General features: G+C 38.4%; 1 protein-coding gene across 1 annotated transcript in view; it reads left to right on the top strand.

Annotated features, from left to right (window-relative positions):
* Positions 1 to 19,848, top strand: part of SDCCAG8 (SHH signaling and ciliogenesis regulator SDCCAG8) — a 239,901-nt gene that overhangs the window by 145,066 nt on the left and 74,987 nt on the right. The window contains exons 14-15 of the mRNA XM_052653987.1: positions 14,584 to 14,711; positions 16,792 to 16,900. Coding sequence (XP_052509947.1) covers positions 14,584 to 14,711; positions 16,792 to 16,900 — 237 coding nt within the window. The remainder of the gene's footprint in view (positions 1 to 14,583; positions 14,712 to 16,791; positions 16,901 to 19,848) is intronic.

The following is a 19,848-nucleotide window of genomic DNA, read 5'->3' as shown; positions in this document are numbered from 1 at the left end:
TACAAACAAAAATTACAGCTTCTTGGAACTCCTCCTAGGAGTGGTGGTAAAGATAGCTCCCTGGACACACTGCTTAGATGAGCACATTACTCACATGAACTCAATCTCCATGCAACCCTTCCAGGTTGATTCTGCCATGAGTCCCATTTTACAGATAAGAAAGCTGAGGTGGCTGCAGGTTAATACCTTGACCAAGGTCACAGCACCACCAAGTGGTGGAGGTGGGATTCAAGCTTAGGCAATTAGGCTCCAGAATAAGATTTTATCCATCATGCTATTTGCCTCTGATGGTAGTGGGTGATATGAAAATATTCCTTTTGGAAAGTTGAATTAAATAGGATTCCTGACAGTAGGGCTTCTCAGAGCTTTTAATATGCTAACACATAGTATGACTCTCTTTAGAAAGGAATTTTGTTTTCCCTATTTCCCAAATTTATATGACTTAGGGAAACTTTTCTTTTAAATCTCCACATATCTCCCAGAAAACAGGTTTTGGGAAATACACAAAATAATCTAAATCACTTTGTAGCAGGACATCTGAGAATTATCACGTGGGAATTGTTTTCTTATCTCATCCGTGCCTCTGGAACTTCCCTCTCTGTCCCCACCTCCCACTCTCGTTCATGAAGAGAGCAGGGCGGTGGGTAACTTTCACGTCAGGTGTAATCAGTGCTCTGAAATGGAAGTGAGAGAGGGGAGACGTCTTTGACCGTCACTTGAACAGTTAGCTGTGCCAGAGTCACATTATAGCAAGTCCTTCCATATTTGCTCTTCCAACTTTGCCTTTATATATGTCAACGGTTCTAGAAAATAAAATAAATTTGACAAATAATTTGATGCCAATCAGCTAATTGAGTTGATGTACCTTTCAAAGCTTGACTCTTAGAATAAGATTTCAGAGAGTAAAACATGATGGGTCCTTTTGGGTATAAATTATTTTAAGCAATTTTCTTCTGGGAATTATTGGCATGTATTTAAAGTCTGGGACCCTAAGTCAAACTCTGCGATAGATTTCATTCCCCCTCAGTTCTTGGCATACTGATATTCCTCCTTTCTGTGTGTATGCTTTCCCGTATTCAGAAGAAAGGCAGCAAACTCATGGGCAGTACGCTCTAAGAGTTGAGAAGCTTAGCACTCATAATGTGTTAACGTTTCTATAAATACACTTGAAAGTGCCTAGAATTCATAAATATTTCAAGTGAGATTTTCTATAAATAATGATCTTGTAATGATATTGATGATTGGAATTATGATTCTCTTGAGGGCTTATACGTGGTCCTGGCGTTCCCACTCACTCTCCTTTCCGGGTTCTCAAATAGTATTTCTTCCAACAAATAAACCCCACCAGTGTCTGTAGAGATTTGAAACCATTCAGCGGCTTATTTGTATTTCACAAAATGGAGATAATGTTTTGCAATAAGTAAAAACTATAAGGCAACGGATAAACTCACCAGGCAGAAGGACAGTTTATTACATGGGTTGATAGATGACTGACTGACTAATACTCTTGATAGACTTTGAAACTGTTAGTTTCTTACTATGAACAAGTAAAGAATGAATGATATGAGGATGATTGCCGAAGATTCAGTAAAAAAAATCTGTGAGAGAGCTGATCTTAGAGAATCTGCTATTTCCCATTTAACAATTATACAAAGGCTATTAAATGATAAAGATTTTCCAGTTATACACACATTAACTTATTAGGAGCTTGTAATCCATGTATATAACTGGACATTTTTCTATAATTTGCCAACTTGGCTGTATGGAATAATTTTTAATATGCTTCATAATTTAATTTTAAATATGAATATGTATTTGGGGAGTTGCCTCAAACCAAATCTGATTTACAAAAAAAAAATTTAGAAAGCTTATATTGCTTACATTTGTATAATACAGTGACTACTTCAGCTTTAGCTCTTAGTTTTCTGTCAGAGTTCTTCTTTGTTTCTCCTTTCAAGCAATGATGACTGGATGACACAGATCAATTTATCAAGATAAGAAAATGTTATTTTAATAATTTTTTTTAATAAAAATGAGATTTTATATCTTCATGATGTACTTAAGTTAGTATGTGGTAACATGGCTCGTTTGATTTATGGAACATCAAGATTAAAAATGATGCTTTGCTTTAGGGGAGAAGGAAAGGAGTTTTGTTCAAATCAGCACGCTTCAGTAGAAATAAGGGAGCCACAAAATGCAAACCACATATTTGAACTTTTCAAAGTCATATTTTAAAAGAAACAGGGAAAGCTAATTTTAATAACATAGTTTACTTAACCCAATGTACAAAATAGTATCAACGTGTAACCAATATAAACTAATTAGATATATCTTACTCTTTTTTATCCTTAATTCACAGAGGTCCAGACTTCCAGCAGGTCTCTCTTCAAACTAGCCACCATTCAAGCGCTCAGTAGCCACATGTGGCCAGCGGCTGTCGTCCTAACCACTGTAGCCCTTGACCTGTTGTTCCTCGCTTTTCCTGGCTTCCCCACAATGCCCGCTGTAAATGCAGCCATGAACCCTAGAGTCTGTGGCTACAATAGCTGGAATCATTCTGTAAAGTGAGAAAATCATGTCAGCCTTTCAAAAACACAGTTGACAGTAGCTAGGACTAACTTTGGTTAATTTTTCTCTGAAGAACTGTCACTTTGAGGGGAGGAGGAAGATAGGGAAAGCAGCTGAACAACAGCTGCACCAGCAGCACGTTACAATAATTTCTTCCATATCTTACCTTTACATGTGAAGAGCTGTGGAAATTAAACTTGACAAATAATTCGATGCCAGCCAGTTATGTGCATTTAGGCACCTTTCAAATGGTGATCTCGTCTGGACATTGCTGGTCATTTTATGTAGACTACCTCACATATTCTGATACTGTCATTTTATTAAATGATGGAACGAAACTTAGGCTGAAACTCCACTCTGGTGTCACACAACTAGTGCGTGGTAGAGCCAGGGTTCAGATCTAGACACTATATGTCCAAAGTCCAAGCTCATATCCACTGTACCACCTCCCTCTATGTGGGTTTTTTCAGTAAATTGAGGAATATTTTTATTCTTTCCCCAATGTTTTTTGTCTTTGAGGTAATCGTATTGATTGTTACACTGAGGAATCATCTTTTAGGAAATAATAATGATAATAAGACTTCCCTGGTGGCTCAGATTAGTAAAGAATCTGCCTGCCAATGCAGGAGAGCTGGGTTCAGTCCCTGGGTTGGGAAGATCCTGTGGAGAAGGGAATGGCAATCCACTCCAGTATTCTTGCCTGAAGAATCCCATGGTCAGAGGAGCCTGGCGGGCTACAGTCCCTGGGGTCACAAGGAGTCAGATAATAATAATGGCACTAATTGATATTTTTGAACATTTCACAATGTGTCAGTGCTCTGCTAACTTTCCTAGTCTTATCAGGAGAGGTGCTGTTACTAACCCCATTTCACATTCAAGGAAACTGAATGTCAGCATAAGTAACTCACTCACTTAGGGTACAGGCTAGCAAGTGAAGGCACTGAGACTCTGATGCCAAGTTGGGTGGACACCAAAGTCTGCTCCCTCTTCCCTACTTCCTTGCGCAAAAAGGATAACAGCCAACCCAGCCCTGCTGGCAGTGAAGTTTATGTACTAAGGGGTAAAGGTCAAAAGTGAAGCATTGTTTCTAGATATATTTTAGGATTTTAGTTGCTTATGTTCCTTTTCTCAGGGTACAAATTCTGCTGGTTTGGGTAGGCTCAAAACAGGCTGCCTCCTAGAAATGAATTTGAATATAGACTTAGAATAAAGATAAAAGCAGGTTTACAGAAATAGAAAAGGCAGTTCTGTTACTATAGGAATGATGAAGATGATGGCTTAGAGATGGCTTGAGGAAGAAGAAAACCCAACAAACACTTTATGTTACTGAAGCAGAGAAAACCATTCAGGATGTAGATAAGAACAGTTGTAAGCAAGTGTTATGCACCAAATAGAAATAAGGTTAAATCACAAAATCACTGAAAAGAAAAATGTTTTGATGAGGAAAATGACCTAATTGCTATGACAAGAACAATGGTTTTCTTATCGAGAAGAGTGAGAATTATACTGGAGTAAGAATCTGAAAACTTGGCCTTGGGTCAGTTTCTTTCTTCTATAAGTGCAGTATTTTTCAGCTCCAGAGCTTTGTGCAACAATGGAGAGGTTTTAGAGCTCTCAGTCCAACTTTAAAAATGAACTGCGTTTTTGTTACCAAGCCAAGGTCAGTCAGTAGATCACAATCCTTATTTCTGTGTACAGACATACTGGGTGTTTGACCAAAGGCCACCGTGTTAGAAAAATGAAAATCCTGCTATTTTTATTACAGAACTCCCCCACTTCCTCAAGTGTAGACTTCTGGTAAATGCAGCCATTTGATACAGAGCCATGAACTGAGATATAAATTTAAAAGTACTTCTAAGAAGCAAGTAACTATCACAAAGCCCTCGTAGTTTTCTGCGTAGGATCAGTGGAACTATCTTAAACATCAGTTTTAATGTTAAAAGAATTTTGAAACATAACAAAACAAAACGCATGGCAGCATTCATAGCAAACCAACCAATAAAAAAAATTATAAGAAGCAGATCAGTACTTCCGTATACTTCCTGCTTCCTTAGAATACCATCTGAGACCTTCCATGCAACAAATAGTATTGAGTGCCTGCTATTGCCAGTCACTATGTTAGACACCTGAAGATTCAGCACCAAACGATGGTTCCTAGGAGCTTCCGAGCAGAGGGAATGTTGCAGCAAGCAGGCATGGTTGATTACGGAGACTTTGTTATATTTGGTGTAGTTTGCTTAAGGAAGCAGAGATGTAATATATTTTAGACATATTTCTACTGCAATGGTCAGAATTCTGTGGGTCTAATACCTGGAAAAGTCTCTCTTGTGTAACACTCCCAATATTCTAGATGAATGAAGTATTACTCTATTAGGCTTGAGAAATGACATTATGAAATATATTTAATATTTCTGACCCTTGCTATTATACTTCTGAGTAAATTTAATAGACACAGAGTAACCAGTATGTTCCCCATTTTAAAATGTTTCCTGAAAATTAATTCAAAAACATTTTCACAATAGAATAGAAACTATTTTCCGTCAGTTGTTCTACAATTTGACAGTGATGCATATCCATTGACAGGTTACATAAATGCAATTATAACATAGATTGATCCTTCTGATATCTAATTTGAAGTTACTCATCAGAAGGGTTAATTATTGGGAATATGTAGATAAACTGATACTTTTCAAGGAGGAAAGGCAAGAGTGGACCAATACAATCATTTACACAGAAAAGCCAGAGATAGAAATGTGAACATTTTAACAGTATGAAAATGCCAAGGGAAAATAATGGTAAATTCTTCCATGCAATCGTGTATTTGTTCTTATTCTTTAGTCTTTAGAACTGGGCCCCTGGTGTTGTGAAACAGAACATAGGAGGGCCTGACATTTTCCCAGGAACTCTGATCAGTGCAAGCACTTAATGCATTTGAGACCTCTGTGCTACTAAAAAAATGTCAAGGCTGAAAATCCCACAGTGTGCATTTGAGGGCTGTTCAGTCTCTTTATCCACCTGTGATATCTACTATATCTAAGAAACCATTACAGGAATTGCTCTTGCTATTGCTGTAGTAATAAGTGCTCTCCCTGCTTCTAATGTTGTCCCTTCCCCATCTGTTCCCCACACTGCCGCCAGAGTGATCTTTCTAAAGCTTGAGTGTGATCACAACACTCCCCTGCTTAAAACCCTACATTGGCTCCCTATTTCCCTGAGGATGGAGTCCTTAAAAATAGCTTCATGTTCTGGCTCCTGCCTACATCTCCAGTCTCATCTTCCTTCAGTCTCCCCTCCACCAACTGCTCGCTTCTACCCCACAGCCCATATATTCCACCCTCCACTTGTGCCAGGACTGCTTGCAGTTTTCCAAAGGCACCTGATCCTCTCTCTCGTCCCTGGGCCTTTGCACCAGTTGTCCACTTCACTTGTAACAAGATCCCTGTCTTTCTTTATATGGCTAATTGTTACCCATTTTAAGCCTCTAATATTTTAAGCTTCCTGAAATCTTTCCTCACTGTGCCTAGCCACTCCCCAACTCTAGTCCTATCCACTGTAGGATAGCAGGAATTTAGCCCCCTTTTATTATTTACCTTACTATTTTAGTTGGTAAAGAATCTGCCTGAAAGGCAGGAGACCCAGGTTCGATTCCTGAGTCAGGAAGATCTCTTGGAGAAGAAAATGGCAACCCACTCCAGTATTCTTGCCTGAAGAATCCCATGGACAGAGGAACCTGGCGGGCTACAGTTCATGGGGTCGTACGCGACTTGGCGACTAAACCACCACCACCACCACCATTTTAGTTGCTGTTTCTTGTTTGTGTTCATCACTACACCATGATCTCTTTGAAGGGATGGTCGTGGTCTGTATCTTGTATAGCGATGCACCCCCACACTTTTGTGCCTGGCACGAAGTAGTTATTTAAGTATTTGTTGAATATTCCTCATGTAGGGCAATGCCATGGAATGGAAAGGACACCAAACTTACTGCTAGCTGTGTGATGTTGAGCAAATCTCTCAATTATCTGAGCTTGAGATACTTCATCTGTCAAACAAGGATATCTGCTCCATCACCTTGCCTTAGAAAATTATTATGAAGAATAAAGAAGTCAATGCGTCAGACTCTGCTTTGTAAAACAGAAAGCACAGACACTGTAAGATGATGAGATGGGAAGAGTCTGTGGTTTTGTCTTAAGTAAATGTGAGTGATACGGAAGGTGTAATAGAAGCAGGCAATATCGAGTCTACCATACCCTCCTTGGCCTTGAAGGTTAGAGTTTTCAAATTATTTTGGAGAGACCAAAAGAGAATATTTTTGGAGGCAAAGTTTCTGTTAATTATTTCCTCCCTCTTGTGTTTCTTCCTGTGAAAGAAATTGACCTCTTTTGTTTCTGCTTCCTTTCCTAGAAGTAACTCATGCTCTGATCTGATAATTGATCTTTCAATGTTGTACTTAAAATTGTGATATACTTTGCAGTGAAGAAAATAGAAATAATTTTCTCTCAGAAACATGCATGATGCATATTTGAGGAAGTAGGGATTGGGGCTTCCCAGGTGGTGCAAGTGGTAAAGAACACACCTGCCAATGCAGGAGATAAAAGAGATACAGGTTCAATCCCTGGGTTGGGAAGATCCCCTGAAGGAGGGCCTGGCAACCCACTCCAGTATTCTTGCCTGGAGAATCCATGGGCAGAGGAGCCTGGTGGGCTACAGTCCATAGAGTCGCAATGAGTCAGACACAACTGAAATGACTGAGCACAGCATAGGAAATAGGGATTACTGAATCCTAGTCCTTTTGCATCAGAGAAGGCAGTGGCACCCCACTCCAGTACTCTTGCCTGGAAAATCCCATGGATGGAGGAGCCTGGTAGGCTGCGGTCCATGGGGTCACTAAGAGTCGGACACGACTGAGCGACTTCACTTTCACTTTTCACTTTCATGCATTGGAGAAGGAAATGGCAACCCACTCCAGTGTTCTTGCCTGGAGAATCCCAGGGACGGGGGAGCCTGGTAGGCTGCCATCCATGGGGTTGCACAGAGTCGGACACAACTGAAGCGACTTAGCAGCAGCAGCAGTAGCAGCAGCAGCAGCAACGGTCCTTTTGCATTTTCCTTTCCCTATTTGTTCTGTACCAGGATTTCTCCATTTGCTCCAGTATGAGAACAGAGTCCTTCTTAGTGGTAAACTAACAAGGTAAAGGATTTTGGTTCTTCACAAAAATGGAAGATAACAGGCTGTCTACTAATTTTACTATTGTTTTTATTGTTATTGTCAATAACAATAACAAAACCAAATTAAATGATTGGCTAAAATAGGGATTATTTTATCCCATTTTCTTCTTCTGATCAATAGACAGGAGGATTCTTAAACCCTTAAGGATACTTAGTATTTTATACTCCTTAACAGTTGTTCATTCATTCATTCACTCATTAATCATTCATCAAATGTTTGTTCTACACAACTGTATTCCACGCACTATTCTAGGCTCTTGGTATAAATTAGTGAGCAAAACAGAGGTCTCTATTCTTCAGGTACTTACATTCCAATTAAGATGTGCATGTCTTATCTATCCTAGAGGTCTGTGACCAACTTGAGGCAAGAGATGTATTTATGTGCCTTTTAATGTTTTTGCACAGGTCCATTTATTTCTTTAAGAAGGATACAACTAATTGATGGTGTCATTGTAGGAAGAAGTGATTCAGTCGCATATGGGGCAAATGGGAAAGGAGAAGGAGAACTGGCTTGGAACTGGGCTATCAAGGTGGATGTACTGTGGGTATTAAATGACACACACACATATGTGGATAATTGAAGTAAGACTCTTGTCTGTCACCCTTTATCTCATTTCTCTGCATTGCTGACAGAGTCAGATACTAAAACTTAGAGATTCATGTGTGCACTCTAGATGTAGGTAGGCCTGAGTTTCCTGGCTGTGTCCCTTAATAACTGGGTGACTTTGAAAAAATTGTACACCCTCTCCAGGCCTCAATTTCCTCGTTTATAAAGTGAGGCTAATAAGAGAACCTACCTCTTAGAGTTGTGTGAGATTAATAAAAGAATGCATAAAGAACTTAGCTTATGCTAAATATTAATAAATAACATGTTACTAAAACTGTTATTAACCTTTAAAGTCAGAATTTTTCCTGTCCTATTTCCATGAAGAATCTTCAGATTTAAAGAATTAGGTTACTTGTTCATGGTCACCTAGGTAATAAGGAGGCAGTAAAATCCTCTAGCTCTGTGAGTTTTCTGCTGTATTCCATTGCCTCTTAAGATGTGCTTTTCCCAGAAAACAGAGAATCAATTGAAAAATGGTGTGTATGCTTTTTTTTTTTAAAAGAAGCATCAGTAGGTAGATACCACTGTATATAAAATAAAAAACAATGATTCACTGTATCACACGGGAAACTATATTCAATATATTGTAGTGACTTATAATGGAAAAGAATTGGAATCACTTAGCTGTACCCCTGGAACTAACACAATATCATAAATCAATGATTATTCAACTTTTTGGATAAAGCAAAACTATAAGGAAATATTTAGTTTTAGTTACTCATAGATTTGCTTTCTATAGTAGATTCGCAGCTTTGAAAGCACTTTCTGTATATACAAAGTTCAAGGAAATGAATATGTTGAAGATAGCGGATTCCAAGCCTCTCGCTATTGAGAAGAATGTTACACTTAGAGAAAGAGGGAAAACTAGGTTCTATCTATGTTACTGGATTGGAATTAGAGACATCAGTTTGAATGTGTTATGTTTATATTCATATAAAGACCCATAGACAAATATTCATATCTGTACATTCATATGTACTTTCATATTCATATACCAGCTCTGTCTACTAAGGTGACCTAGAAGCCAAGAGTCAGTAGCAATGATCACCACCTAATGACACCTCTTGGATTCTCCACTAAAAGACACAAGAGCTCCTTGAGCAAATGCTGATTCCAAGCCTGGTAAAGGACAGTACAAGATTAACCTGGAACATCTTATGGAATAGAAAGCCAACAAGTGCCCAGGAATAAGATAATATCATATTATTAGAATAGGCCCTGGTAGAAGTATTTACACTGAAAATTGGTAAGCATTGCAAATGAGAGATGTCCCCACCCTGAATCAATTATTAAACATTTTCCAGGACCCAACAACATCAACCAAGTGATCAAAGATGATATCACCATTATTGGGACAAAAGGACATCATGTATTTTAGCTCCCTGCTACTTCTCTCTCTAAGTCCATCAAGAATGGCTCTCATGTAATAGGCATGTTGTAAATGGTCTCATACATTTTATTATACCAATATGCTACTGTTACGAAGCTATGTTTTGCTCTAAAAGGGAAAAACACCTTTTAACCAAAAAGGGTTATATGTCTGATACTAGAATTTCAGTCACTCATAGAAAGATGAGAATAAACATGGCAGACAGGATTGGGGCCCCAAATGACTGCCACCAGCACATCCTTCTCCTCAGGTTATACTCAAGGCTTTCATGATTCGTGACCCACACTCACCGGTGAACTGTAGGATCATCAGAAGCTTTTAGTCCTTTAATGTAACTAGTGAAATTTTTTTAAAAAATCTATCTAATAAATCATCTTTGTTCTGTAACATGGATTTTTTTTAAATAGCAACATTTAAAATAAACAATATGGAAAAGCTGTGGATTAGAAACATATAGTTAGTCCTTCAGTTCCATTTGATTCAATCCATTTTTTAAAATGGGATAGCAAATGACATTTTGAGAAGATATAATCAACCAGAATTATAATTGCATAGAAGGAGTGCCTAAGCCTCTGTGTGTACTTAGTCATATCTGAGACTCCAGAGTACTGCTCCCTCCTTTTACTAATAACTCTCACTTCTTATCAAGTAAGCAGCGACATGACCCGCACGTGCATGTGCTGCCACGGGTGATGTGGGTAACTTGGAGAAAATTTGGATGTTTCAATTCTAGTACATTCGCTCCTTTTTAAAGTCAGCTCTATTGAGGTAAATTTAAATATAATCAAAATCACCAATTTTAAGTTTGAAATTAAATGTGTTTTGATAAATGTGCACAGTTACGGAACTATCATAACCATGATTGAGAACGTTTCTATCAACCCCCAGGATTCCCTTATGCCCGTCCCCTACCTCCAGGTCCTTGAAACACTCATCAGTCACACTATAGATTAATTTGCTGGAATTTCATGTAAATGAAATCATAGTATATGCTTTTTGTGCCTCTTTAAGCATACTGTCTTTGAGATTCAGCCAGGTGTTCTATGTAACAGTTCCCTTTTATTACTTTTTTGTTACTACCACTCCTAGCATTCCATTGTAAAGCTATAACACAGTTTATCTATTAAGCATTTCATGGACATTTAGGTTATTTCTAGGTTTTAGTTATTGTGAATAAATCTTTCAGTATTATTTTAATAACAACCAAGAAATTCTTCTCTACTGCCATTACTTTTATTCCAATTTGTAAAATATGTCTAACTATAAGTTTGGTTAGATGAGATTATCAGTATTTTGAGTAAGGCCTGAATGAAAACCAGTAGGGAAGGACTGGCCTAGCTATCTTTCATGAGGCTCTCACACCCAGCTGGAATTGATGTCCTGCTATGCTTTGATAGTTTTATTCCCTTTTTTATGATGTATTTCACCTTTTATTCTGGCCATTTTGAATTTCTTATTAGTGTAAGGACTATGCTATATATACCTATCTTCATTTGACCTGTGCCTAGCCGAATGTCTTTCACATAGTAGAGTCATGTTAAATATTAAGTGAATTGTTTTGGATTCTTCTCTGATCACGCCCTTGAATGCCCAGATAACTTTTAATAATTCTTGCAACCCACTATTGCATTATCTAAATCAAAATATATCAAATCCCACCTCTGCCTTTATAGCATTTACAGTAACCTTTGAGCAGATTTCTAACGCTTTATGGCCCTCTTCTTTTCCCCAACTATAATGTGAAAGGGTTTGATTAAACAAATTTGAGATTCCTTCACATTTCTAACATTTTAAAGTTGTGTTTAGAAAAGAAGAAAGAAAGAGCCTCCAGGGGAAAGGGGCAACATAGAAGGAAAGGAGTATATAAAGGAGGTAAGAAAGCAAGAATATGCCTTTTTTTTAAATGTAATTGAAAGTAAAATGTGTAGTTGCTTAAAAAGAGTAAAAGTTGGAGAAGGAGTCAAGAAACAAAAATTGATGTGTAACAACATTGTTGGTAGAGCATCCTTTTAAATTGTTCTATGAGGAGAACTGCAATAAGAAAGTGATTCTTTTCTCTAGGAGATCAATAATCAGGTAATTCCTCATTCTGAAAATGACTGGTGAGATTGACAACTCCTCTGTGTAAGTGAACCATAAGCCCCAGTCTACAAACAGTAGTCCCAGTTATGACTGCTTTAGTATAATTTAGTATTAATTACTAATTAATAATAATTAATACTTTTTTTTACTGCCCGTTTTTGCTCTCCAGTGGGTATTGGTTTTAAACACTGCATTTTTTGGTCACCCAGTATTGGGAGTCTCAGAATCCTAAGTCTCTGTCTTGGGGATGGTTGCTCAATGAAAGAATCCAAGGTACCCTTTTAAGCTGAATCTTTGGGCAGCAGCAGCTCCAGCTGGCAACACCATTAGAACCATCCTTTTCTGTGCTCTTCTCTCTCTCTCTCTTTTAACATGTTTGGAAAGTTTTTGCCTCCTCATGTAAGACCTGAGCAGACTCTGCAGCTTGACTTAAAGACTGCAGCCTTCTTTCCCCCATGGCAAGTATGAAAGAACATCCATTCATTAATTGTTCACTGGCCACTTCCTATATGCCACATACTGAACTGGGCTCAGAGTATGTATAGACAAATAGGCCAAGAAGAGACAGACAAGTAAACCAACACTGAACTGTGAGAAATGTTATCTTAGTAGGATGCATATGTACACAGGGCTTCCCAGGTGGCTCAGCAGTCAAGAAGTCACCTGCCATGGCAGGAGACACGGGTTCTATCCCTGGGTCAGGAAGCTCCCCTAGAGGAGGAAATGCCAATCCACTCCTATATCCCTGCCTGGGAAACCCCATGGACAGAGGAGCCTGGCAGGCTACAGCCCATGGGGTCGCAAAGAGTTGGATGTGACACTGAGTGAATAACACTTTCCCTTTCTTTCATGCTGATGTCACCTTGGGGAAAGAACAGCCAATTTAGGAGAAGGGGGAGAAGAGGAGGGGAATATTGAGCAGGTCCTAAAGGAGGAGCATACCTTGGGCAAGGGTGACAGGAGTTGGTGGAGGGCAGAGAAGGGTGAGGAGGGTGTGGAGACATCCCAGCAAAACATAGAGACATGCAGTTTGCCACGGCCAAAAAATATGTGGTATGACTGGAGAGGCAAAAAGTGGCCTAGCCCGACTCCACTTGCTGCAATATGCCAGTTTGGAACTGAGTATGAGGCAAGACCTTGGAGCCGGTCCAAGGGATGTTGTTATTAAAAGTACCAGAAGGGACCTTATTTCACATTTAGCGTGGCCCCCTGATGATCCATTTGAGTGAGGTGTGGGTGTATTTTCATTCTGGAATTTTATACTACAACATTACCAACATGCATTGACCGATTTCAATACAGACTTTCCTTATGTTGCTTTATAATTAGAAGCCAGTGATTCGAAGTTCCACAGCGGTACATAGACTAGTAGTGATAGGTTTATGGGATTGTTTATTTTTAGTTTGGCAAAGAGAAGACAGTAAATCTCTCAATTAGTAAACTGAAGCAGCATGGATGAGAAATGCCCACAAGGAGATTAGGAGTTAGAAATAACTAAGCCAGTTAATGGAAGGAAACTTTCATATCACCTACCCGTATTTAGAGTATAAAGAACCCACCTAATGTGTGTGTTTGCATGAGCGTGTGTGGTGTGTGTGTGTGTGCGTGCATGCGCTTGCACACAGGGTCGGTATCCACAGTGGTGCCCGAGATGAGGTCCTTTGCATTCTTCAGGTTCTGTTTAGGAAGTTTATCTCTTTAGGAGTCACTGTGATTGGATAGGAGAAGGCAATGGCACCCCACTCCAGTACTCTTGCGTGGAAAATCCCATGGACAGAGGAGCCTGGTAGGCTGCAGTCCATGGGGTCGTGAAGAGTCGGACACGACTGAGCGACTTCACTTTCACTTCTCACTTTCATGCATTGGAGAAGGAAATGGCAACCCACTCCAGTGTTCTTGCCTGGAGAATCCCAAGGATGGGGGAGCCTGGTGGGCTGCCGTCCATGGGGTCGCACAGAGTCGGACACAACTGAAGCGAATTAGCAGCAGCAGTGATTGGATATAGACCTATCCACTGGTCAATATCCAATCACAGTGGGATGAGCTCTCATCTTTGACTACAGAAGCTTCTCATCCTGCAATTCTTTCAGTGTGACCCAAAAGGGATTTTATTATGAAGTTCTAGGAGACATTTTTCATTTTCATATTTATATTCACATTACATGGCCTAATGTATGAAAATATTTAATGAAAGCATGCATTTCTGCCTCTAGATAGAACCTCCTACATTATATTTGAGATTCCAGATTAAGTTTGGGAGGAAAAGCAAGAGGTGGTCCACAAAAGTTAGTTTCAAGAATTTAAGTTTTGGGGTGTATTGAGTCACACTGTATTGATCCTATAACTTCAGGATCTTTAGGAAAGATTGACCATTCAGGAGAAAAAAGATGAATTGGCAGCCGGCAACAATGAGAATGTTATAAAAAATGATGTTTGTGTTTTAAAGTTACAACACACCATTAATTCAGTTGTCATGATATTTTGATTTTTAAAGTTGCTTACCTTAGTCCATTTGGATTTATGGCAGGTATTAAACCTTGCTCGAAAGGTCCTTTGAATTCTCCCCTGAAAATTGAGAGTCTGTGGAAAGATTGTTGTCTGCTTATGCTGAACAGTTTACTCCATATCAGCTCTCTGAGGTCTGTAGGGGAAATGATGGGGGTTAGTGCATCTGTAGATTAAATTTCTGTCTCCTCTCTGCCTTGTAGACTGGAAAAAGATAGCATTCAGCAGAGCTTTAGCAATGAAGCAAAGGCCCAAGCCCTTCAGGCCCAGCAAAGAGAGCAGGAGCTGACACAGAAGATACAGCAAATGGAAGCCCAGCATGACAAAACTGGTAGGTGGTAGGGAAAGATTAGAGCCTGGGCACTTGCTCACAAGCCAGGCCCACGCCTTACTGTGAAATGACATCAGGAACACCTGTAACCTTTGGCTGGCCGAAGGGAGCAGATGCTAACTACACCGGAGATTCCGAATTACATATTAGTTAGCGTTTAAAAGAGAAAATGGAAAGTATTGCCCACTGTCTGTTGATTTCAGAGTGCTGCTCTCACATCTGTTGCACCATCTGGATTATGAGTTTATTTACCTGTGTTCAAGAAACGTAAAGCTGAGAGAGACCACAACAAAGTAGAAAAACAAAGGGCTTGTTTTTGGCTGGGTTTTCAGGCACACATGTTATATAAAGAAAATAGCATCAGAAGCTCTGCGGGAAATGCTCTGAGCTTACAGTTAGAGTCTCCTGAATAGCACTGAACAGTTCCCACAGTACACACATTATAGCTACTCTAAAAGCCTAATGAGTTTGCTTCAGCATCCAAACTGGAGAAAAGCTTTAGCCATTAATCGGTTCTTAATTCACTGTCGCAGCTGGATGTAATTCAGTGGCTCCAAATTGATATGTTCCTTTATTTAATCTTTGCAGCTTCGAACATTTTTAGCATTTGTATGATTATCCCACCTCCCCCAACCCAGTCTAAAGTGATGTTTAATCCTTTGCATTCTTCAAGTTCTCACAACTGCTGTTAAAATTCACTAATACAAGGCATTGACCACAGCTGGCAGCTTGGCTAAAAATTGCCATCTTTCATCACATTGGTGCTATTCTGCAGGCTGAGTTGGCCAGTAACTCTTTACCTTTAATTTGAAAGTAAAATGCACTTTGAAAATAGGCAGTTTGATTTGTTCAGTCAGAGCATTCTGTAGTTCCTTTCACTTTTGAGTTGTGTGTTCGCAGACAGTGTTAGTCAAAACAAGACAGTGTCAGTCATTATAATTCCACACCACATACTCCAAGCTGATTGTACTATTAAAACGAAAGTTTAATTGATCCTGTCTCTTCCAGAAAAATGTTGCTTAATTTTTAGTGTCTTGATTTATTTTGCTTTGTATGCTATATGCTTTTTTGCCAGTCACTATCGAAAACTGAAGAGAAAGAAAGGGCCTGTTAAACCTTTCACCTAAAGATAATTTTCATGTAATTTAATGTATACTGTATTTGATAACATGGTAAAAGAAAAGTGTTGCTTATCTTATAAGTGAAAAATTGCTAACATAAAATTCATTAAATTATTTATTTGCTAATAGGCAAATGTCATATTGATCTGCATAATTCACTTTCAGTAGAGATTTTCTTCTCACAGCGTTTGGCCAGAAGAAATGGAAATTTACCAGGCTTACTAGTTGTTTTTCCACTAAAAATAAAAGGAGGAAATTATAGGATAAATTATTGTTTGTCCCCACCTCTAGGAGGATCCTAGTGATCAAGGAGTCTTTGGCAGTGTCTCTGAATACTAGATAAGAGTATTAACTGAGCCACCATAAGAATACTTCCTTGTATTTTGCACAAAAATACAGACTCTCTTCAGTTTCTTTGGTCAGATCTGTACTGAAGCTCACACTGTTGACGGAAATATAAGGAAAATTATGTGTTTTTCTTTTATAAACAGAGAAGTATATGCAAGATGGGGGTAGTGAAATATATGAGCAAATATGAAACATAAAGCATAAATTACAGTATAGAAAGAGTTCCTCAATTATTTTAGTTTTGAATTATCTGATTGTGATAAATTTGACATTCTGTTTAGAATAAAATTTTCAAAAGAAGAGTACATTGAAAATTACAAAGATTAAAAAAATCTATGACTCCACTTGAGGTACTTCACAGTTATTAACATGTTAAAATTTACACAAAGCTGGTATGAACAGAAATGTTTCTGGTGTGTAATTATTAGGGAAATAAATGTCTCACAAGATTCAGTGTCTTGCCAGATGAGCATTCCTTTGACCTAGGACCCTAAAAGTGATCTACAGGAAACGTGGTAGTCAGTCTTATTGCTTTTACCACTGTGCATTGCGCTGCAGAGCTACAACCATAAACATCTGATGTTTACAGGAGGGTTTATTGTTATTTCTAGAAAATGAACAGTATTCATTGCTGACCTCCCAGAATTCATTTTTGACAAAGTTGAAGGAAGAGTGCTGCATGTTAGCCAAGAAACTGGAACAAATCTCTCAGAAAAGCAGGTGGGTAATATTATTTATGCAGTACTTTCAGAGCACTGTTTATGTGAATGCTGTAATTTTTTTCCTAAGACAGCATTTCCACTATTTTATAGTCTAATGTCAAAATTAGATAGGTATTGACAAATTCCCTGTAAAAAATATTTTCTCTATGAAAATTTTCTTAATTGTCCATATAGACACCTCAGTGTTTTTTCATAGTTAGGTATACATACTATTATTTGACCTTATTAATGTTCAGAATTGAAAACTATAAAATGTTAGAACACAAGGGTCAAAATGGCAATTATTCTAATAAAATATGCAGGTGGGTCAAGCATTTCTAAAGTCTTATTTTAATATAGTCAACATGTTTTAGTCTATTATAGTTCTCCATGAACACATAAAAGCTATCTTTAAGTCAAATGATAATAAATAAAATATGTATGTATAAAAATTAAAGTAGACGGCACTTTGAAATAAACCAAAACCATCTTTTCTCCTAAAATCGTTTTATTTTAATAGAACAGCCATCATTCATTTTATAGGTATATGCTCTTTTATCAACCCATTGATTGAGATCTTACTGAATTTTTTCTGTACATTGTTCAATCATATTATCACAATAAATGAATTATTTCTATTCTAAATTCTAAGAAGCCTGAGTTCTCATCCTAGCCCTGACAGTAACTGTGTAATCTTAGACAAATTTATTTGGCCTGTTTGAACTGTGGTTTCCTCTTGCAAATGAATGATGTTGCACAGAATCGCTTTGACTTGAACTCAAAAGAAATCATTCACTTAACTAGCTAAAGTATCAGTTACAATATAACCTAATGGGAAAATAGTGTATCTTCTCTTTTATATTGTTTTGAAACTTGCTTATATTATCAAACAGCAAGCAGTAGGGCTCAGCAAACCAACTACTGGCTTAGGTATGTCATTCAGAACGAATTTCTAGGAGGATCAGAGCGTATCTAATCACTCTGAGCCCCATCTTGGGTTCCTGCATCAATAATCTGGCCTAGCTTGTGGAATCCTCATCCCTGAATCTTTTGGAAAATCAGAGCACTTATGAATCCAATTCATTCTGCTCACAGGAAGGCAGAAACCCCTATAACCACCCAGAAGGTGCTCTGAGCATGCACCTTCTTAGCGAATACTAATGAGATATCTTATTTGGGAAGGGAAAAGGCTCAGAGTGCCAAAACACCCAATATTTCCAGGAAATTTGACAAGGAAACCCAAATAATTTTGCCCTGAAGGAGATCCTCATATCAACAGGAAGTATTCTAACTAGAAATATTTGACTTACTTCACATAGATACAAACAAACACATTAATAATTTAAGAAAAAATTGGACCTTAAAAGATTGTGTTAGCTTAAGATTGCTTTGGGATTGATTACTGATTAATTATCTTGCTGTCTAATTCAGGTATAATTCAGGAAATTGAAGTATATAAAAGAGAAAGAGAAGCTATATGCTTGCTTTATATTATTTAATTCTCACAACAGCTTGAGGCGTGAATTATCTTCTTTTATGGATGAGGAAACCAATACTCAGAGCATTTAAATAGCTGATAAGTAGGCACACTAGAATTCTAACTTAGATATTTCTGGTTCCAAAGCCTACGTATGACCTTTCATAAGAATAATATCTTACATCCACCACAAAAGAAAATCCAGACCAAAGTAATTAGGAGGGAAAAATTAATCTTTAAATTTCCGTGGAGCATACTTGCATATTTGAGGGCTGACTGTGAGCCTGGGTTAACCTGTGCCGTGTGCGCTAAGGCCTTCTTTTCCCTGCTCTAGGTCTATCAGTTTACCCCGCTCTAGTGAACCTGAACCTCAGCCTCTCTTCTCTTCGACTCCTCTCACTTCCGATTCTAGCTCCTGACCACTACTTTGTAAATTGAATGTGTTCCTTTATGTCTGATACAGAGCTGGTGCTGTGCTGTGCTTAGTTGCTCAGTCGTGTCTGACTGTTTGCGACCCCATGGACTGTAGCCTGCCAGGCTCCTCTGTCAATGGGGATTCTCCAGGCAAGAGTGCTGGATTGAGTTGCTGTGTCCTCCTCCAGGGGATATTCCCATCCCGGGGATCAAACCCAGGTCTCCTGCATTGCAGGTGGATTCTTTACCATCTGATCCGGTACCCAATATATATTGAATGAATGAATGAAACAAACAAGCATGGTGTTACCCTTTGTATCATGATCTGACTCTGGTTCCACACTATTTCTTTATTGATGATGGGCCGTGTGCAGTAAAAAAAACACTTCGGAATTCAGAAAGAATAAGGTTTGAATCTTTCTTTGCCACTTAGCTTCATAACCTTGGGTCTTTGGCTTAATTTCTCCAAACCTCAGCTTCTCCATTTGTAAAAACCTGTTAAAAACTATGATACAAGATTTTGGTGGGAATTAGAAATTTAGAGAGGGAGATGTAGGTATACATATGGCACCTAACATCATGCTTGACACATAAAAGTATACAGTAGGTGTCACTGATGGCATCATTTTAAGGGTCTTGACTGGCAATGAGGATATCCCTTCACTAACAATTATTGCCTTTGCCAGGGTCTGAGTGCCATAATTTGCTGACAGACATAAAGTCTATACCACAGTGGAAAACCTTTTTGAAGGCAATGCAGGATCAGGAAATTGTAGATTTGGTTGTGTTTCAGGTCCTGCTCTGAACTTTGTCTTGTAAGTCTGAAGAGTTAAAATACGCATCTATTGTAACTTTATAAGTTGATTCCAAACTAAAACCTACCAAATAATAAAAGCTAAACAAGTTGTAACTTATTATCATTACAACGTTTTAGGGCCCCTAAAATTTACAAAATATATGTTTTGTGTATCTCACAAGAAATTAGTAGATAGGATCAGTTGTGTTTGGAGGTTTCTTATTTGTTTGTTTACTCTTCATTTCTCATCTCACTCTGGCTTCCTACATGAAAGACACTC

This window comes from Budorcas taxicolor, chromosome 16, assembly GCF_023091745.1.
Source record: "Budorcas taxicolor isolate Tak-1 chromosome 16, Takin1.1, whole genome shotgun sequence".
Taxonomy (NCBI): Eukaryota; Metazoa; Chordata; class Mammalia; order Artiodactyla; family Bovidae; genus Budorcas; species Budorcas taxicolor.
Note: the sequence above shows the minus strand (reverse complement) of the source record. Positions and strands in the feature narration are given on the sequence as shown.